The sequence below is a fragment of the Rhinolophus ferrumequinum genome, chromosome 19 (genome assembly GCF_004115265.2).
Source record: "Rhinolophus ferrumequinum isolate MPI-CBG mRhiFer1 chromosome 19, mRhiFer1_v1.p, whole genome shotgun sequence".
Lineage (NCBI taxonomy): Eukaryota > Metazoa > Chordata > Mammalia > Chiroptera > Rhinolophidae > Rhinolophus > Rhinolophus ferrumequinum.
In genome coordinates this window covers 59,896,067-59,918,783 of record NC_046302.1, presented here as the reverse complement: position 1 = coordinate 59,918,783, position 22,717 = coordinate 59,896,067, and the positions used below count along the sequence as shown (strand labels likewise).

The following is a 22,717-nucleotide window of genomic DNA, read 5'->3' as shown; positions in this document are numbered from 1 at the left end:
AATCCAGGCCTAATCCCAGGGTTGGGACAAAGAAAGTCCAAGATGAGTCGGGAACATCTTTTGTGACAGAAAGCACAGAAGGTATTTTTCAGTGGTGGGTTTACGACAATGGGACACAGACCCAGGCTGAATGGGCTCCCCCAGGCCAAAGGAGGCCCACGGGAGCATCAGCCAGCTCAGTAACAGATAATAACCCTGTGAACAAACAGGAAACCACAGGTCACACACGACCGTGCAGAAGTGTCGCGAACGCCATGTGGAGCATAGAAACCTCGGGAAATGTGTGCCTAGTCGTGTTCCCACCCCACGTCCTATACCGCCAGGGCACTAACAACATCCAGGACAACGTTTCTAACTTTAAATTCTTACAGATACGGCCATCTCCCTGACAAAGACTTCACGTCCGTCACCTTTGGAAAAATACCCAGAAGTGGAACTGCTGGATTGTTTATATCCTCTTCCAGCGGCTAATTTAGGCTAATTTAAACGGTCCAACATCCACAACGTATGAGGAGCCCGGGGTGCAGGGAAAACAAGGCCCGGCCTGCTTCCAGGGAGTTTCCGATCTCCCGGAAGGGGAAGACAGTGGACGGGCAGTTACCCTGGTTCCCTCATTGGTCCACCAGTCTGCTGGGCACGTGCCCTGTGCCGGGCAGGGCTCCAGAAGCATCGAGATGAACATCTGTGTAGTCACGAAGCTTAGCCTGAGGAAGAGCCAGACGGCTGGTCACACAACTCCCTAGCACCACCCGTGCTCGGCGCTGCAGAGAAGCGCAGGGTGCTCTGGGCGAAGCAGGGAGGGTGGGCACCACCGGAGGAGGCGACAGTGGGGTCCTGGTGTTCTGGTGTTTGCCATGAGAGCAGCAGGAATCCCTGAGCCAACCTCGCCCACTCCGTTTGGTACACGGGGTGCTGCGAGACACAGAGGACAAACAGCGGGACAGGGTGCTGGGGAGGGTGGCTGTTTGAGTTGTCCTGGGTGAGCGATGGTGGTAGCCAGACAGGCTGGGGACGAGGAGCCTGACGGGGCTGAGACATGGTGCTCAGTGCTGAGGCGGGCGGGTGGGACACACTGACCCCGACGGTTGGGCTGGAGCAAGGATACCTCCCAACTGTAGGAAACATGGATAGGCAGAAACCAGGTCCCAAGGGAAGTGACATACAAGCGAGGCCTAGAGGATGCTGGTCACCGTGTCTGTGGAATGCAACGGGGAGAACGAAGGACACGGCGAGGGTGAGTGTGAGCAGGGCCAGTGCGGAGCGGAGGAGAGGACAGGCGACAGTACCCACACAGCAGGGAGGACCGCAAGGGCCCGCAGCCCGGTAAGGAGTGGGGATGCCGGCGCTCGCTAGCCTGCGGCTGTGCAAGCTGACAGGTTAAACGTACCAAAGTTTTCGGGTCCTCACTCTGCCGAGGAAACCACTACAGGAAGTGACAGGCACCTTAGGCAATGATTGCGGTTCCAATGTCTAGGAACGTTTTTTGTGGATCTGTGTAAAACTGATCCTTTAAAATCCTTAAAGTGTTACGGTGAAACCTGTTTATAAATTTAGGTAATTCCTCTTCTCCACCTGTTTTAAAAGCATGAATTTCTGTGAACTACTAGATTCGCTTCAGAAACAAGAATAAACACCATAAGGGACTGTTGGTTCCAGTCTGTCAGTGTCTCCCTGCCCAGAAATGTCGGCGCTTCAGCGAGTCCAGAGCCGGTCCCACGCCAGCGTCTCGTCTTGCAGGGTCCAGTGTGCCCAGCGCTCTCCTGGGCCAGGAACGGACCTCAGCTCAACGCTCTTTATTAGTCTTCAGCGGGACATGCAGCGGTCTTCCGACCGTCCTCTCCACCTGGGCCTCCTTTAGCAAACCAGGACCCACCAGAGGAAGGAGCCCCCCAGCAGCCCACGGAGCTGCCGCACCCTCCACCCCAGCACCAGCTGCACCAGCGGGGCGCACACAGCGCCGGCTCTGTGAGACACCGGGGGCACCTGTTGGGCACCGGCGGATGGACACCCGCGCGCGGGGCGAGGCGCGCACAGCAGGCCCGGGGCGAAGGGCCACCGCAGAGCGCTCACCGCCAGGGGCGCTGCGGCGCGCCCTGCCACCACGGCCTGTGTGGTCCATACTCTGCAGCAAATCCTGCAACTACTGTCCAGTGCAGCTCGGAGCTGGGAGGCTCTGTTCACTGGAGGGGCGGCTAATTAATAACCTTCACTAACACGTCTCGGGCCCCATGAAACCAGTACTAAGAAATACACCGGAGCACCAATTCCAATTTACAGTGCAGTTAAATAAAAAATGTCTAACGGTATTTACTAATTTATCCCACGGAAGGTTTTGTGTTCTGTGGTCAATAGAGTTCAAAACATTTCATTCTGACTTCAAGGCCTCGAAATAGGTTTTGATTCTACCAGAATTAAGCAGTTTAAAAATCAGCCTTTCAGAAATGCTGGACGTGGATAACTGCCCCTCAAAAAGGGATCCCAGGCCGGTAATATCTCACTATTGCGGGAAAATTCAAACTCACAGGATACAGCGTAAAGTTTTCCAAAAGGTAATTATTAGCTGACAATGCTAATTACACAGGGAGAAAGACGACTTCGGAATTTCCTGTTCAAGTCTGCCCTTCCCCAGGGCCTCTCACTGCACCGGTGTCCTCCACGCACAGGCGCCCCACACAGCCTTCCAGGTCTGGTCAGGTGAGTGGCTCCTTCTTGGAGGAGGAGGCCCAAGGACGGCCCCGGAGTCCTGCTCTAGCAGCCCTTCCCAAGAGAGCCTGCCTGACAGCTGACCTCTGGCTTGCGATTTTCCCCAATAAACTCTGCTTCTCAGCCCACACCATGCACAGGACGAGTTTCCGAGGCCTGGTGAGGGGGAAGGGGACCGATTTGCATAATAACAAAGGGCATCTAGCACACAGTCCCTCAACCCCCGGGGAAGATGATATTTACTCTGAGAATTTCCAAATACCAGGAGAACCTCCCTATCTTTCTTTTCTGTCTGCAGTCACAACATGATCAGCCACCTCTGTGCCCAACTTCATTCCAGCCCCATAACGAAGCTTTGAAACGGGTCTGTCACTCTCAGTCTTACTAGGTAAGATACTTCAGACCATGTTTCTTACCAGTCCCAAAGGCTTTTATCAGGAATGCTTCACAATGATCTGGTAGTAATAAACACTCAGTTTCGTGAGCTTATAAATTAAGAAGAAAATGTCATGAGAAATAAGTCATCACAAGTCCCACCAATTTCTAACAGTGTTTATGGCCTGGGGGTAAAGAATCAAGGATTTCAAAAAACAAAGACAATTACGGAAATACTTATTTGCTTCTTGAATAAATTATACTTGCCTGCCAAGAATTCTGATTGTAGAGAATTTAGCTGTCCTGCACAGAAATGAGGAAACACGGCCCGATGGCTCTTATTTAACAAGTGATTGGCCAGCCCTTCACATGCAGAGCCTCCTGCGACACTAAGTCCTCTCAGTGATACGAAGGGTTTACTTTCAATAATATGCGTGTTTCCGATTTAGAACACCTGCTTTATAGAACACTTCAAACAAGAATTTAAATCCCCAAATGGTTTATTCCTAAAGAAGACAACCATTAAAAACGTTAAGGGGCATGAGACTGCATGTAAGCATAAGCAAAGAGAAAAATAAGTTATTCTAGTGTAGTATTTTAATATACACCAACACAACTTTAAAATATTAATAGACTGTCCTTTTAAAGGTAAGAAAGCTATTCTCCAGATCAGCCTTGCTATTCCCACTTGCAAAGCACACCAGCCGACTGTACTTGGTTCCATTATCTGAAAGGCCTTTACAACAATTCAGGGAACCAGCAGAGCTCTAATTCAGGTAATGGCACACATACATCACCTGTCCGCCTGTCAGCAAGACATCTGAAAGCATCGTTTCATTAGCAACACAAACCAATGCGCCCAAGGCATTACAATAACCGCTTGGGGCAACTTGTATTATCATTTCATCCTTGATGTTCTTGCTCTCAGCAAGTTATTATTATGGACCGCGTGAAAATGGCAACCTGTCACAACTGATTTTTCTTCACCTCCTGCGAGTATTTTTCCCCTCTTAAATGTAATCAAGTATCATCTTATTAAATATATCTCAAACGAGGTCTTATAAAGCACTTCATTACTCCAGTCGCACTCCTTATAATTTAAACTTTCACCAAATATTATTGTAAAAGTAACTGCTTAGTAATAAAAACTTCTGATTTGTTCAAAGTTTTAAAATAAAATCTTCAAACTTGTGTGGACCCCAGACCCCACTGACACTCTGAGGGAAAACATTTCAATCCTGAAAAGGAGCTTTAAGATTCCTTTTTACCTTCGAATTTTCCTCCACCTAACAATACTATCGGATGGAGTCTTGATCCCCATGTCTGGATAAAACATGCTACATTTTAAAAAGTACCCTAATAAACTGCGGTAAACATCAAGCTGTATATTCTGATGACATAAAATGACCAAGTTAGATTTCAAGATTCAATTTCAAAGAGCAATCTGAAAGGATGAGTTCAAGTGGGACATTTGCCAGAGTCAACAAACTGAGTTGCAGTTTTCTGAACTTCCCTAGGAATTCGCTTTGCATCCTAGGTGATCGTGACCACTAAGAGGACCGGGCACTCAGTCTTCAGCGTGCATCAGGACCCCCCCGCCCCAACCATCACCAATTTGTCTCAGGAGTCTGGGGAGGGGAGGGGACTCCAGGGGGGATCTGTGCAGCTAGATGTGAAGTTGATGTCACCACCCAGGGCCACTCCACTGGGCATGCGACGAGCTCTGTGGGCCAGGTGTCCCAGAATAAGGCAGGTGGCTGGGGCAGCCGCTGGAGAAAGGACCTTCATTTTTATTTTTATAAAGTGCATACTGGAATAAAGTGGCATGGTATCTACTAAACCTGGGTTTTCAGGTACATGAGTAATCATACTTTTCTCCTTACTTTTCTGTTTGAAGTTTTCTTTTAAAAGGCAGCTAGAGAGAACAAAACGGACAAAATGAAGACAAAAAGGAGAATTGGCCAAAATAAGACTTGGGACATTAGCTGACTATATAGAATGACAAGTTTAAACATTTATTTTATGAAGCAACCAATAAAAGTAGCAAAATACCTAATATTACCTGCTCAGCTCTGGGAGGATGTTAAAAAAAGTACAGATGCCAATGCCAGCCCACGAGAAACTGCAGCCTAATGCAGAGTCCCACACATGCCCACCTCAGTCGGGACCCCTGGGGATAGCCCTCCCCGAAGGCAAACTGTGGGCTAACCAGGAAGGGGTCCTAGGGGTGTGCCGAGTGTCAGGTGCCCACACCACCACCTTAGGAGCCCGCTGCTTCTCTGACACCCCCACCCCGACCACCTGCCTCGTGACACAAGCCGTTTCTTTGCTTCTGCTCTGGGCTATTGCAAAATGGCCCCAGCACATCACATACGGGGCCTGGCTCCATTATAGGCTGAAGACCCAGCACCAGTGGCGTATCCATGATCCTGAGCTGCTGGGCTGCCGTCCTGTACACATCGGGAACGGCTGGAACTCCTGCCACGCTGGCACCAAGTTCACCACGTCAGATATTGGTCATTAATCTTTTGTCCTGAAGTCAGAACTGCTTTAACCGTACTGTTTTTCATCCTAGGGACTGAAGGCAATTTTACAAACCTGCAGGTTCCTCTTCTATGTGCTATAATGGAAGCAGCAAGTGAAAAATGGAGCAAGATGTGGGGAGAGAAGGGAAGGGAGATGGCAACTAGTGACTGACTGATGATTGTAAATATTTTCTACAAATCCAAGAAACCATGCCACTTTTTATATGGTAGCTATTCTCCATATGACAACATAAATCACTTTCTTTTAAGTAATCTTAAGTTTACATATTTAAGTGATATTCTTCCATAGAATATTTGTTTTTCTTTATAAACTAAGACTCTCTCTCCTTTTACTGAAAGCATTAATAGTTTTGTGATATTGATTTTCTCACCACAAACAAACAACATCAATGACATCCTTTCCCTGTGGTCCAGGCTTTCTGTCACCTTGCTCTGCCTGGGGCACCTGCCCGAAAGCCTGTCCAGCTCCCTCCCTGACCTTGGCCCTAGGGCCCTCCCCCTATAGACTACCCTTCCCTTCAGCACCAACCTCCTTCAAAGGGTCCTCCTGCTGCCCTTGCATCTGGTGGCACTCACTTCCGTGTCACCAGCGTTTCCTGGTCGCCAAGACGGCAACCCTCCCACGGCTCTCATTCCCGGTCATACACACCAACCACCTCCGGTCACACTCTCCCAGCCCACCTTCTCTCCTGGCTACTCCCTCTGCTCAGCACCACCAGGGCTGCTTCGAGGTCCCTCTCTTCTCCAAGTTCAGGGATGAGGCCTGGGAACTGTCAGTGCGAGCACGCCGTGGGTGGTCAGCAGTAGATTCACTGAAGACCCCCCTGGCCCTCCTCCTGCACTTGGGTACGACTGTGCTTCCTGCATTCCGTCACCTTGGGTGAGGACCTACAGTGCTCTGGCCAAGGAAGGGGAGCTGCATCATCACTGGCAGAAGCCGTTTCTTCTTATCCAGTGGGTACGGGAGTGTGTCTGCAGGGCTCTCTGAGGGACCATGGAGAGCATGGCGCCTGCCAACATGTCAGGCATGAGCCATGTGGAGAAATCGGCCTCGTAGGAAAAGCACTGTGCTTTTACGGCGGTATGTATCGCAGCATGACAGACTCGCTCGTAAATATGTACCTTTGGCCCAATTACTCCGCCATCAATGGACTCCACCACGAAACTTCAGCTAGCGATGAATGTCCCCATACGCCCTGTGCATAAGACGGCACTCAGATCGAGTCCTGGGAACAGTTAAGCTTCCCTGAAAAAAACCAGTGAAACTTGGGTGCATGATTCGATCTCCCTATTAAATGCTTATGTTTTATTCCCACTCGGTCAGCTGACTAAGCTCTTACTAAGTCAGGAGAGTGTGATGCAGTCTTCCGGCACTAACATCTTACAAACAGTGGCAATCACTTCTGTCTTCCCTTCTTTATTTAGGATTCTAACACCACACACTCTTTCAGTACTTCCTTGGTTACTTTTTGTCCATTATAGCTCTTGTAACCCTTTCCTGAATTTTATTCTTACAAATCTGACATGCAACACTTAGAAAGATTTAATGACAGGCACATTGGGAGACGTTATTTCCCTCCTGAGGTTACTCTTTGCTTTACAAAAGTGTTTCCATGTCAAGGGGGCCTCGACAGTGCACAGTACCTTCCAGGAGAAGCAAGCGCCATGCTGACCGCTGCAGTCCCACTCGGCAACGCCGCGAAAGCCACACGCCACTCTCCCTCCAAGGGTTGTGTGGCTTTATGACGAGCGCACAGGAAGTACTCGGCACAGGGCTATGCTCACACCCGGCCTGGGCCTCCACTCTCACTGCCTGGAAGGGGGCCCCACAGGCCAAGTGCACACAGGAAGGTTCCAGCAACCTGGACAGCACTTTGTCCCACGTTGGACACTCACAAGTGGCAGCGCAAGGATTCAAAGCCAATTCTGCAAAACCCCCAGGTGCCCTTCCTACTGCAGACACATTCTGCCAACACCAAGGAAATCCAGAGGGCTTTAAAACAAACAAAAAAAAAAGAAAAGAAAAGAAAAGAGAGAGGAAGAGGAAGAGAAAAAAGAGAAGGAGGCAGGCCCTTGGCAGAGGAAGAGAGGGCGCAGGATGGCAGCAGGGTGGCTGAAGGGCCTCAGGCTCTGTGGGGGGCACGGTGGGGCCACTGGATTCAGTGAGGATTTCCTGACTGACAGTGAGGGCTGGGGTCCAGAAGGAGGCCGTCCATTCACACTGGATATTGCATTTTATAGGGAGTCAGTGAGGACAGGGAATGTTTACTGAGCAGTAAAGACACACAATCAAGCGCTGTGCGGTGGCAACGTCCACACTGGAACGCAGGCAGTCAAGCTCCAGAGGCAGAGTTCTCACCCATGGCCATGAACTCGAGAAAGGTCACCGAAACAACTCTGGGTCAACAGCCTTTTTGTTACAATTTGACTCTCACATACGTTGACTGCATAAATAACAATCCCAGGAATGTGTAACAGGAATAGAATCAATTTAGAAATATAATCAAGCAGTCTGTAAAACTAAAATCTGGTTTTTAATATACTTCTCCTGAAATGGAAATAACTTAAATAAAACTAGTTTAACAATATAACACTATCAAATTAAATACTATAAAAACATTAATATAGATTCTTTTATTTTAAAAATGAACCACCAATATAAAAATAAAGAGTGCAAATTGTAAAATAAATAGATTGAAGAGAAATTAAGAGACCCACAATTAACTCTCTAATTATGGGCAAATTATATATCCAACAATGAAAATTTAAAAGACATGTAAAACTCTGATTAACCCAGAAAATATACTTGCAGAAATTCTTCAGTATGAGCGTAAATTGTTGTTACATAAATACAGCGAATTTATGCCCTAAACCACCAACACTTTGAAAGTCCGTTTCACATCATACATTAGCTAAAATGAATGGGCTATTCAGAGCTACATGTATCTTCTTAGGAAAGGAAAGAGCAAGTTCATTAAAGCGGTCGCCCCTTAATCTAGCCTACCTTATTTTTGGGATTGGATGTGTTCATTACACTTCGAGTCTCTTTTCCAGTATAAATGACAACACCTATTACCGTACCTGCAAAAATACGAAAGTGGTCCTTACAGAGATACTATAAAAGGTACGCACAGAGATAATAATACTTTCTAAGTAATCATTCTGATGGGAAACATTATTACACTATTCAATTTTTATATAAATTTATCCAACAGCATATTTAATTTGATTAGTTCATAAAAACCTAATCTCAACTTTTAAAACAAATTTTGAAAAACTCAAGTGATTTCTTAAGCAATACAAGTTTACCTACATATAACATTAGAATATGTACCAATATTCTTTTCACTGAAAACAGAAAGAGTGACAATGTTCATCCATCAACGTCTACTAAAATGGTAACTCTAACACCAAAGGTAAATTACAAGAGGCCACTTTCTTCATTGGCCAAACTCATCACGTGATCTTCAAACCAACATGGTACCAGTTGAACAAGAGTCTACGAGTATGTTTCCACTGTAAATATCACAGTCCTACCTGGTATAAGAGCCTCTGGTGACATTTCGGCACATATAGAATTAAAACAATAAGGGAAACATTACAAAAATAATTTTTGATTTTGAATTTAGATATTGTTTGTTAGTCTCTTTTATGCATGTTTCCACGTACAATTAGTTTGGTTTTCTAATTGTATGAGTCAAGAAGAAATGATAATTTTGTGGACTATCAATCTTAAGATAAAAGAATAAAAAAATACCCCTAGAACAACCCATAGATTACAAAGGCTCGGAGGCATTCATCTCTGGAATGTCACATCAAAAACCATGGGAATCTGGTTCTAGAACTGCAGCTATGCATAATTCATAACCCTAATTTTCTCAAATTTTGAAGCTGAGAAACATTATCAAGGTGAGAAAGATGATATATCCATAATACTCACTGAAATCAACAACACTGCAGACTTAACCATAATAACTACACAACTCTGATGCTGTGTTAAGTGAATGTGTGAGATCTAGTGAGTCGTCCGTCAGCAGCTAGTGAGTTCGATCTCAGGGATCTCCTGCACATAAAGCACAGCGACAGCCACATATTTGGTAAGTCCCAGTACAAACAACTTCCTCCACGGAATGTTCTGGAAGCCAGAAGGTGCTGGAGAACTGCTCACCAGTGATATTTGCAGAGGTTACACATTTTTCTTTTTTAGAATAATAATTTCCTTTTCCCCTCTTTTGAAAATGTGTGTCACTGGGAAAGCTGTGAGGCTTGAATTTACTGTGTTCTTGAAGGAGAGTAAGCCCGTTTGGCATATAAGGTAACCCAAACCACACCCACGCTACCTTTATATATTGCGATTCAAATAAACCTCTTAAGTGTTATGTCTGTACTTAGTATACAGAAAAATACTAAATACATAATGACATAATATTTTGAAAACTTTCCTAACTTGCCAATTAAGTTTAAGTTAATGGAAGTATAAAAGTGTCACTGATGTTAAATAAGCACAAAAATAGAACAAGACAAATTACAAGATTAATTTATTTTTAACATTAGCGGAGTAAACAAGTCTCAGAGAAGGCTTAAAAACTAATCAAGCTAGAAACCACGGTCCTAACATGCAGGTAAATTATCAGATGCTGACGCTTAGCTCGTGTTCTAGTTTTGAAGTATCCAAGGCGAAATCAGAGAAATGACATGACTAACGAGATACTTCAATCAGATAATCTACAGCATAAACTTGGTACGTGCATGTGAAATACACATAAAAGCATTTAACAGAATTCCTCATGCATTTTTCTATGTATAATCTATTCAAGTTTGGTAAAGGCTCTCAAGTATTATCTCATTTAATTCTCACTAAAAATGAGTCCTCTCTGTACTCAAAATACTGAAGTTTTTGAACCTGTCATGCGGTTTAAACACTAACATCACTGGTCAGCACAGCACATCTGGAATATGCTCCGTTCTCTGTGATAAAGGGTATGTATTTATAGGGTGAATGACCGAGTCAGCCTGTACATGTGGCAAAAAGAAATGTGGGGAAGGGCTTACACGTTGACTTTGAAAATAAGACAAAATATAACATATTCTGCAAAATTAAGGAAAGACCAAATACGAGAATGACAAAATGCTGTAGAGAAAGATGGACAGACAGACTGAGAGCTAACAACCAAGCAAAGTAGTTCCTGATTCCAGTTACACGCCCAGAACCTGCTGCACACACTACGCAAAGTGCCTGGGGACGGCTGCAGGGTACAGATGCTTTTCTGTGGCCAATCTCACCTGCCCTCCTGCGTGAGCTCTCACAGGGGAACCAGGGGGACCACAGAGCACCCACACGCTGGGGACTTACTGCCGAGAAAGAAGATGGAGGCTCCGAGGGGCGTGGACACAGGCTGCGCGAGCGAACCCACGCACGTGACACACCTGCCAGCTACAGCCACGGGCACCGCAAGGAAGAGCGTGGGTGCGTCAGCCTCGGGAGTAACAGAGACCGAGGCCATGGACAGACACAGAGTGACAGCTGGGCGTGGACACAGGCTGCGCGAGCGAACCCACGCACGTGACACACCTGCCAGCTACAGCCACGGGCACCGCAAGGAAGAGCGTGGGTGCGTCAGCCTCGGGAGTAACAGAGACCGAGGCCATGGACAGACACAGAGTGACTGCTGGGCGTGGACACAGGCTGCGCGAGCGAACCCACGCACGTGACACACCTGCCAGCTACAGCCACGGGCACCGCAAGGAAGAGCGTGCGTGGGTGCGTCAGCCTCGGGAGTAACAGAGACCGAGGCCATGGACAGACACAGAGTGACTGCTGGGCGTGGACACAGGCTGTGCGAGCGAACCCACGCACGTGACACACCTGCCAGCTACAGCCACGGGCACCGCAAGGAAGAGCGTGCGTGGGTGCGTCAGCCTCGGGAGTAACAGACACCGAGGCCATGGATAGACACAGAGTGACAGCTGGGACCTGCACAGGGGCTGGGCCCCACCCGCCGTGTGCCCCAGGTGAAACTTTCAAGCACGCAGAAGTGATGAGCTTCCCCGCCCACTGCCCAGCCCCCAAAGCGCCAGAGTCTAAGAAGCCAAGACTCCCACCCCTCACTGGGGATTGGGGATTACAGGCTGCAGGCTGGGGTGTGTTCCTTGCTGTTCCCACTTTTCCTGAGTGCTCAGCCAGAGGATGATTCTGTCCCTGTACCAGAGCTCCGGCTGTCCCTCTGGCCGCTTCTAGCGGGGGCTTCTTCAGCTGCACCAATCCTGGATCAGGCCGAGCTTTCCCTAGAGTGGAGCCTGGCAAACCTACCATGGTGGCAAAGGGCCAGGTGTGCCTTCAAATATTAGCATGCTGTGAGGATAAGCTTTGTAAAACTCCACAACAGTAAATCGACAAGAGGGAGAGTAAAAACAACACCAAGATGAGAGAACACAGGCCTCAAGTTTTTCAACATTAAATCACTTCATCAAATTGCTGTTAAGTTTCCAGATATTTACTCGCGTTTTCTGTATTTATCAGGGTCTACCAGTCCTGACCCCCTGTGCACACGCCAGTGCTCCTTTGCCTGGGGCCCATCTGTGCTTCTAGGGTTGTGACAAGTTCAGGCGGGGACGCTCCCTTAGCCACTTGTGTGTGAGACATGGCAGCTCTGCAGAACACTGCCCCTGCTCTGAAGACAAACGGTCCCTAAGCTGACCAGGGGAAGAAAGGTGGCATCACAGGAGGCCTTGCTTGTCCCTCTGGGGACCCTCTGTCTTTGTGTCTGTCTGTGGTGTTGAGTCCTTGCTCCCATGCCTTTAGTCTCCTGTGACAAGGGAGGAGGCCCGAGTTCGCTCCACCTGTGAGGCAACTTGAATCAACTGATACTGCTTTTAAGGTAAGATTTACAAACATGCTGGCCTTTCCTTCTCAGCTTGTAATCCGGTAGAAAGAAGATGCGTGTCCATACACTACTGCTGGAAAGCCAAGTCGTGCAAACACCCATCAGGGTGCAGCAGTCTGGGAACATACAGCCTAGCAACAGCTCATAGTAACAAGGTTTTTCAATAAAGAGGAGTATGGTTTAAAGATTTGAAATGAATGAAAAAAGCTTCCATTTTTAAAATGTCCAAACAAGTTAAAATTAATGACTCCTTATTTAAACTTTTGAAATGGATGCTTTAAAAGTAATCTAAATACTCTCTTAGAAGAAAAAACTACCCTGAGAAACTGAAGTCTGTATGTCAGAGAATCAGCATCACTCGTGTGTACCTAAGGGTCTGCCTCACCGAGTGTGCAGCCAGGAGCTGCCCCTGCCAAGGCTGTCCAGGAACCTGGGCTCAGGAGAGAAACCATGTACTGGGGACAGGTTGGGAGGCTTCCGCTCAGGTGGCTTCTGTCTCTTGGAGAAGAAAGGCCACAAATCAACAGTCTGGGGATCAGTAACAACATTTTAATACACAGGGGACAAAAGAGCAGATAAAAACGTCTGAAGGAAAAGAGAATCTTCCAGTATCTTTATGAAAGAACTCAATTCTGATCCATTATTCAGAAGAGTAAACAGCAGTGATCACAGCCAAGGCAGAACCAATGCCTGGACACAGAGCACAAAGCCTGTGACCCAGCACGAGCTCACACGTGCATTCTGTCAACATTCTCCTGCAAAGTGCTGTATGCAAGGTGCTAGAGGGCGACAACCATGGAGGACGAGGGCAGCTCAGCTGGGTGCAAACCTCAGTCCAGCTATGCCTGGCCGTGTGACAGGGACAGCGGGCCTGCCAGAGTCACAGTCTTTTGCCCGAGGACAGGCCGTTGCTGAACTGGGCTGTGTGGGAGGTGGGGTTGGGGGGAAAGGCGTACACGACCCACGACTGTCACCAATGTGAACACAAACACAGTCACGTGAAACAAGTGGGAGGACAACAGTCTGACACTTCCGCAGGCAGCACAGTGCCCTACCTCACAGTGGCTGCGAGACCCTTCCCGAGGTCTCTCCATGGCGGCTATCCTTATTTTCTCTCTCTCTTTATGTTAATAAGTCATAACAATTCATCAGTACAAACACATCAAACACCTCACAGATTTCCCCCTATTAAAATGGTCGTATTTGCTACCAAGCTCTCTTTAAAGGCATAAAACATCAGGACCAAATCAAACCTTTCATTGTCTACCCCTGAAAAGGTGAACGTGTGCAGCGCTATGGAGTCCGTTTTACACCTTCTTGTCCACACGGGCCCCACGAAACACACGCACACAGACCTGTCCTGCATATGTGACCCCCGCTTCTCCAGGTGCCAGGCACATTGGCTGCCCGGCCACCTTCCTGGGCCTTGGGTCTGTTGTGTCCCTCCCAGCACCAGGCCTCACACAGCTGCCGAGAGCCCCGCACACACAGCTCCCTGCTGCCATCCAGCTTCTCCAGTCACGTCTGCATTATGTCTCCTCGGAGGAACAGGCCCCTAACCCCCGAGGGAGGTCTTCGGCTTGTTTGTGTTCAGAGCCCTCTGTCTGCTCCTGGGATACTGAGAATCTTTGAAATCATCTGTCTCGTTCTCTTCCTGTCTCCCTGGCCCCTGGCTCCTGAGCACAGTCTCCGTAAGGACCGCCCTAATCGGCTCAGCCTGGTCTGGAACGGAGAGTCCACACACCAGCAGCAGACGAGTAGACGCGTTCTAAGACGACACAGAGAAGACAGGCCACCCTGCCGGGAGGTCCCCTCATGTCTGTGCCCCCACCAGCGTCCTGCCTGCTGCCTGCTACTGAGCTTCACACCTGGTTCCATCAGCAAGGTCATCTACTTTCCGAAAGGCTGGGAATCATTTAGAATTCAGTATCTGCCAGAGAGATTTGCTTCCTGAAGTGGAAATTTAGGTGGCCTTCCTGTTCTACCACTAGAAATACTCCAATATCTTCCATTTCACTCAAAAGAAAATTCAGAACCTCCCTCCTGGCCTTTAAAGGACCTACTTCCCAAGGCCCCTGCCTAATCTGACACTGTCTCTCCCACAGACAACCCACGAATTCTGTTGGATCAATCAGGCGAGACGAGAGCCCTCCAACATCACCACGTACTTCCCTAGGTCTGCTGAGCTGACTCTCAGGAAGGCACACTGGCAGGTGTGTCGAGAAACAGGTCAAGACGAGCCAAGCACCCTGCACTGCACCACGCTGGGTGTGATCCGTGCAGCTTCGGGCCTTGCGACTCAGCGCAGTATAGGAAGCGCAGCACAAGCCTCACCCTGGGTTTGTCTGAGATCATACTCGCAGGCCTGGCCACGTCCATTAAACAGGACTAGATGTTTAATAAGGTCCCCACATAATGCAAGGGATTCTGAGAAACACTTGTTTCTCGAGTCACTCAAAAACACAAAGCATTGCCTATATAAGAGAGAGAGAACTCACTCTGAAAACAGAACTAATTGCTTACCTGATGCAACAATGGTGCTTGCCCACAAAGTATTTTCTATGCTGAGACTCTCATGAATGGGTGGATCACTGTCTTCCTATTCAGAGAGAGAAAAGGAAAACAACAGTAAATTACCAGTTTTTCTATTACTCAGACATCAGACATCCACAGTGTGAAAAGAGTCCTCAAGCTAAAAGTACGACTAAAGGGGGGAAAAATTCACCCCAGGGATTCAAGGCAGATTTGAGTAGCCAGAAGAAAGAATCAGTGAACTTGAAAATAGAACAATGGAAATTATCTACCTGAGAAAAGGAAAAAAAGAAAGGTTGGAGAAAATTGAAAGGGCCTGAGGGATCTGTGGGACAGGACAGAACAAAATGGGTCATTACACTCATTGTGGGAGTCCCAGAAGGAGAAGAGAGAGAAAAAGGGCGGAGAGAATATTTAAAGAAATAATAGCTAAAACTTCCCAGATTTGATGAAAGGCATGAATACAAACATCCAAGAAGCTCAACATAACCCAAGTGCGATGAACTCATAGACCCACACTGAGATACATTACAACCAAACTTTCGAAAGACAAAGACAAAGTTAGAATCTTGAAAGCAGCGAGAGAGAAGCAATTCGTCACATACAAGGGATCCTTGGTAAAACTGCCCATTTCTCATCAGACACTTAGGAGGCCAGAAGGCAGTGGGCCACACAGTCAAAATGTGAAAAGAAAAAGCTGTCAGCCGTGAATCCTACATCCAGCAAAACTGTCCCTCAAAAGTAGGTGAGAAATCAGACATTTCCAGATAGACAAAAGCTGAGGAGTCTGTACCACTGGACCTGCCCTCCAAGAGATGCTCAAGGTGTCCTGTAGGTGACATGAGAGGACTTAGACAGTAACCGGAAGCCGAATGGAGAAATAAAGATCTCAGTAAAGGCAAATACCTGGGCAATTACAAAAGCCGGTATTACGGTAACAGTGGTTTGGAACTGCACTTTTTGTCCTATGCATGGTTTAAGAGACTAATACATTTAAAGAAAAAGGCAAAAACTATTAAGCAAAAAGCTGGTATTACTGTAACTTTGGTTCAGCAAACTAAAATTATATCTTCCAATATGTGCATTAATAACTCCTGGAAAACAACTCCAATACTCCTGGAAAAGTGTAAAATATTAGCACAGACATATTACAAATCAACTCATCAACACTTATTTAGTAGGTGTGGCAGAATATCCTCCTGCTTTTTGTTAAGGACAAGGGTTATGCTTTTCAAATGTATCATATTCATAAGAAGAAAAAATGCTTCTGTGAATATTATTTAAAAACTAATATGCATCAATTTATATCTATATCTATAAAGGTGAAATACCTCTTAAATTGCTCTTTAAAAATAGACATGGAAACAACCAAAGTGTCCTTCAGTAGATGATTAGATAAAGATGTGGTATATAAACAGTGGAATACTACTCTGCCGTAAGAAAAGATGAAATACTGCCATTTGCAACAACATGGGTGGATCGAGATTATTAGGCTAAGCAAAATAAGTCAAACAGAAAAAGTTGAGAACCATATGACTTCACTCATATGTAGGATATAAAACTGAAAGCAACAAAGGAACAAGACAAACAAATAAAAACTCACAAACAACAATTTAGTGGTTGCCAGGGGGTAAAGGGGTAGGGGCGTGGTAGAAGAGGGGAAAGGGGGTCAAATATATGGTGATGGAAGGAGAACTGACTCTGGGTGGTGAGCGCACAATGTGATATATAGATGATGGGTTACAGAATTGTACACTTGGAACATATGTAATTTTACTAAACAATGTCACCCCAGTAAGTTTAATAAGTAAATGTTAATGACTTAAAAAAATAAAGATAACCAGATAACCACTAAATATATATATTATTACATTGGATATTTTTCATTACGCAAAAATTCAAACATAAGTTGTATGTTGCTAACTATGTGTAGATATCAAACATGGCCATGTATCAATACCACAACAAAAATAATGTACAGTCTAGTTTTATCTCTACATTTTTCATGTTTATGTTCAGAGATAGAAATAACGATTTAAAATCTGAGAACTTTTTGTCTAAATCTGAAACCACAGTTTATAAAGTATTCCTTTCAATTCTGGTTATGAAAACTTTTCTAGAATAGAGGATTACAAAAGCCTCATTAGAGGATTACAAAAGTCTTGCATGTAGAAGAAAAATAGGAAGACATCAAGTATGGTAGCAAATCATCTCTATGTCTCTATGGGGTGACAAACCATACACGGCCCTGACATGGCTGTGAGTCCTCCTTCAAATCAGGTCACCTCCATGTAGAATTTTATTTTATTAAACACTGATAATCTGCTATCAGGATATATTTTAAGATAACAAAGAAACCAAAGTAATTTGAAAAGGAGGGAAGAAACTGAAAACACATTTTCAAAAATGCAAGTAAGAAATTGCCGTTGGCGCCCCTGGTGTTTCCTTTCCATACATTCCCGAAACCCTTTTCAAATGATGTCAATTCTGGCCCCTTTGCTAGCTACTTGGAAGACATTTGCTAGATATTTGATTCTCTGATTTATTTGGGAGTTACAAAATCTAAACCAATCCTAACCGTTTCCAAAGTATTTCCCTAGCATTGAACATATTTATAAAGTACAGTTATGCATTAAATTTAATTCGAGGAAGAGGTCTGGCTCACAACTGCCTTGTACGCACGGAAGACCAGTGGTCATTTCGCTCACTGCATTCCAGCACCAAGTTCAGTATTTGACTCTCAGGACCCTGAGGATCTTCCCTCAGCCTCCTTGGTATTGCCCTAAAAATAAAAAGAAGGCCACTACCCAAACGAGACATTCCCTCAGCTCTCAGACTTTGTCAATACGACGAAACGACCATGATGCTGTTAGGTGTTTAAAACACAGGTGGGTGGTGTTTCTTAAAAAACAACTCATGTTAAGTTCAAAGCATGGAACTCTGATAAACACTGATGGAGACACATGAAAATCTACGTGTCCTCACTCCTATCTCCAAATGGGGTCCACATGCACATTAATCTAGGAATTTTAACCACAACCAGGCAAACTGAGTATCCACTTGGGATACTCTAACGGGAGTTAGAATTCTCTAACAGGAATTCTGAATCATTTCCACTGTATCACTGCAATTCCCGTGTTTACTTACCCCCCCAGACTGTGAGCTATGTGCCTGTGGTGTTGACCCTGCCCTTCGGAAACCTATCCCAGAACAGGCACAGTGTGTCTAGTAAGTGAATGAAGGGAAGGACGAACAAACGTGGGACCTTTCCCTCATTCCCAGCGGCCCTTCCCACCCCTTTCACTCCTCCTTTAGGACTCCTGCCTGCAGCCACCCACCATCAACTGACCACAGAAGCACAAATGAGCACGATTTTATTAGTTTAAAACACTCCTTCATAGGGAAATTTAAAAATTATTAACACATGCATATCTCTTAGTATTTTCACATTGTGCCAAACTCCAAGAGAAATAAGGGCATTAAAAATTATTAAAATTTCATAAGCCTTTCTGAACTGGAAATAAAAAGTTCTATACTATTTAGTCTTAGAAATTTAGTTGGTTCGCCCACTGCTCTTCTACAGCTACTTAATAACGTCAATGCTTCTATCACTAACGCAGGTGTGTGCTGAGAAACACACACTACATAGTGCCTTTCAGAACTGTAATAACAATGCCGGACTTTAAACGTTAAACATTTTTCTTATATGGAGAAAATTATTGTAAAAGTTCTTTACCAATACCATATAGTACAGAATAAAGAGTGGGAAGATGGGAAAGAAATGATCTCTAAGTAACTTTCTCTTCGGGTTTTCTTCTCCTTAATGCTATAGTTTGAAAAGATAAAATATGCTTTGCGGGGGGGGGGGGGGATGCAAAATGTTACAGTTTCAAGCTGTTTTCTCCATAGTGTACCCTATTTAACAAACAATAAAGATTTGCTTTTGAAAAGGACAGGATTTTGACTAGAAAAGACATGAACAGTGTAAGTGTGCTATGGTTTGCAAAATAAATTACAGCAGAACATGAATTTTAAAAAACATGAAATGTGAATATCATGTTAAAGGACTATGAGTACTGCTAACATTTCAAAACGGGCTACAGTTTTCAACTCCAAACTTCAGAGAGAATAACTGTGCCTTGACCAATAAGCGAAATGAATGATGTCAGTAATAACCACACAAGTCGTCCGTATCACAAAAGGTCACAGAGTCAGTAAGTTAGGTTCCACTGACCTTGTTCTACGGTTTAAGTAGAAAGAAAGATTGTTCACAATGACCACACGCATATTAGACTCTGCAAAGGCAACAAAACACAGGTATGGCTACTGAATTACTGTGCTGATTCTTAGCTACCCATCTAGGCCAACACAATAAACATGCTTCCTCCTCTGCACACTATACACTGTATACTGTAAAAAAAGAACAGAAGCAGACATCACTTCTGAAAAGTTCAGTTGGTATTTTAGTAATTAGACTAAATTCCACTTTCTAGTTACAAAAGTAGTTACTTAGCATGTTTCTTCCTTTCTTCCATCCTTTTTGAAAAACGCACACAAAAATAAAGGTTTACCATCTAAATAATTCAGGACTCAAGGCTAATCTATTTAAAAGGAGTGAAACAGGACCTTGTTAGAAACACGAAACGAAGGCAATGAAAGGCTGCCCATCGGAATTACATGACTGTCACAATTCGTGCAAGGGCAACGTCTCTCAAATCAGCGGAAACGCCCAATGGAGCCAGGATCCCGGGCGCCCCACTCTCTGCACTGAAGCTGACCCCCGTTCAGGGAAAATGGGGGTTTGCAGCATTTTCTTTCTCACGTGGCAGCTGCATGCGTGAGCTACAGGTGGTCCCATCGCTCTCAGTTGGCCTGTAGGAGACTTGGGGAGACTGGGGGGACATGGACAAACTCAGGGGACTGTCACTATCCTAAGGCGACCAGGAAGAGCAGAGACGTTTACAAACATGAGTATTATCATTTCTCTTCTAAGCTGAAAGGCCGTAAGTGGCTGCTTCCTTCTCTTACAAGATCTTCAGGTGGGTCTCCCTTCCCCCACATGTGCGGGCTCAGTCCCACAGTCGCACACACTCAGGCACACACTCAGTGATGGAATCCGTCACATGCTCGGCCGCACACAGTCCGACATTCCCTCACATGCGGTCACACACCTCTGGATGACACAGTCGCATGCGCCCCAGGGGCCGGAGCCTTGCGGCCTTGGGCTCTTCAGCCACGCCTCACTTGCTCTCACTCTGACGTCGATGCACGTCCACACGCTGTCTAGCAAAGGTGTCCGACTATCAGCAGCAGAAGTGTGAGAGGAAGAAAGCAGTTAATGTTCCAAAATGCTAACAGTGCTTAAGGCGGTGACTCGGAGCTCACTGCACTCAGGCGGCCTTTCTGTAGGACTTCTTCTCTCGTACGCTCAGTTCTTTAACAAGAACATGCTTTCTTTTCATAAACATCTTTGCAGAAATGCAAAACAATTGATCCTATCTGTTCCAGGACTAGCTACAAAGCATTTATTGCCAGGACACCGCCCTGCTGCTTCCATGAACACCTGGCGTGTTTGCTGCTGGAGGTGCGGTGACAAAGCAGTGTCGCCTCCTCCGCAGGTGTCCTCGTCTCTGCACCCCCAGACGGCACAGGATCTGACAGGTGACACCGCCTCAGTGAATGCTTTCTGAAATGGTAACTGCTTGCCAGTCCGTGTGTGTGACCAAGACTGAAACAAAGTTGACTGTACCAACAAAAATCTTTAAAAAAATAACTGTGGCAATTAAAAGTGAACTACAGTCATACACTAATATCCCTTCAGCATTATAAAGCAATTACAATAGCATCATAAGAGGTTCAAATCAGAAGTTACTTGGGCCTCCACGTCCCATTAGCCAGTCAGAGGGAGAGGGGCCCTCAAGCTGCCCAAACACCATGATAACCACACACACACACGCACGTAAGGACACGGACAGACACACATGCACCCATCTCACCAGTTACTAAAAATCAAGAACTGACGTGATATCACAGTACAGTAACTACTATCCAAAGCCAAAAGTGAAATAGCTAAATCACTTCAATGTAACGCCTTTCTCAAGCGTACATATGCTAAAAAACAGAAAAGAAATGTACTGAACGTGTCCAAGGAGATATCTGATACAGGAAAATTTAAGAACTTGAAACATTTTGTAGGTTTTTCCCTTTTTAGTTCAAATTTTCTATTTCAATTTATTCTTGATTTGATTGCTCTTCTAAAGGAAAGGTTTGCTATTTTTAACTTACATACACAAGGAACATATTTGTATTTAACAGAAGACGTAACTCACCCTGGTAAACGTGCCCTCAAAACTATGGATATCCATCAGCGGCTTCTGAGCGTGAACATAAGCGTTGATAGAAAAGAGGTCCTGGAATACACAGTATCTACATTAATTACTTACAATTAAGCAACATTTCTCAAAAATTCTTCAGTTACCAATTAATATTCTTATGTGTTATTTACCAAAAGAGATGGTGGATTTTCTTCTACTTTGTGTGCCGACATCATAAACTAGGAAAAGAAACCATTTTAGCTCAGCAGAGATGTGGCGATTCCTCCATTCTCTCAGACTACTGCTACCTACTCACAGGTGTGTGTCGAAAGCAGCTGGGAGGGCTGATAAATCCCCATGGCGGGCGCAGCCCCGCTCCAGTTTTAATGGTGGAGCTGCGCGTGAGTATCAGAAGTCGCACAAGCAGCAGAGAATTCAGTCTCCGTGGGGTGTAAGTCTTCCATCGCATGTAGCGAAGGCCTCGTTCTGCTCATGTTTTTGTCGCAGCAGCCACTGCACTTGCTCTAGCTGTTGCCTCCCTTGAAGCCATGCACACAGTGCATGCTGCTCCGTGACCTGCACGTACGCGGCCGGGTGGGAAGGCGGTCACTACTCGAATCATCGCCACCTTCCCAAGGGCAGTTCTGAAGCACACAACACACACCCTTTAGGTGACCCTGTTTACTGGCCACGTGGGACCTTTAATCAGCAAGACTCCACAGACAAGCCCTTGAGCACCTAATTTTCAGATCACTATAAAAGTTATGCTCCCTGGTCCAGAAAGTTTAGTTTTATTAAAATAACAGAAGTGACATTAAGCAAACAACGTATTTATAACAAACTTTCATTTTTTTAGTGATGCATAATCATTTTTATCAGGAGGTCACAAAGAACATACATACTAGAAGGTCATTGTCTGCCTGGACTCTGACAAAAGCGTAGCCCATGCAGGGTTTTCACTGGGCTACCCACCAGACAGCCCAGGAAAGGGTGACTTTGCATCCAAAGTGATCAGCTTACATCTGACACTGTGGACAAAACCCCAACGTGTGCAGAGACGAAGCTCATCTGAGTTCTGGAATACGACTGCAGGTTTGGTGTAACCAGATAGCAAATGCTAACGTGGATGGAAAGAGACGGAGCCAACTCACATGCACCCAAATAATACTGGGTGAATTATGCCCACAGACGGAGACTGTTTATACTTGAGCTTCTTAGGATTTTAATCATTGATATTAAAAATCTTCTAATTATTGATATTTCAGTTGTTTTTAAAAAATATCCCTAACTGGCTATCGGGGAGCTGGATGAGTACAATACAGAAGTTAAACAAGTCTGACTTGTACTAAAGGGCTGATATTCG

At 45.6% G+C, this 22,717-nt stretch overlaps 1 protein-coding gene across 1 annotated transcript in view; it reads right to left on the bottom strand.

The window, feature by feature from the left end:
- ATP9B (ATPase phospholipid transporting 9B (putative)) overlaps nt 1–22,717 on the bottom strand; it is a 169,036-nt gene that overhangs the window by 78,633 nt on the left and 67,686 nt on the right. Inside the window, exons 9-11 of the mRNA XM_033087134.1 lie at nt 21,370–21,450; nt 15,032–15,107; nt 8,629–8,705 (exon numbers count right to left, since the gene is read on the bottom strand). Of these exons, the coding sequence (XP_032943025.1) occupies nt 8,629–8,705; nt 15,032–15,107; nt 21,370–21,450 (234 nt within the window). The remainder of the gene's footprint in view (nt 1–8,628; nt 8,706–15,031; nt 15,108–21,369; nt 21,451–22,717) is intronic.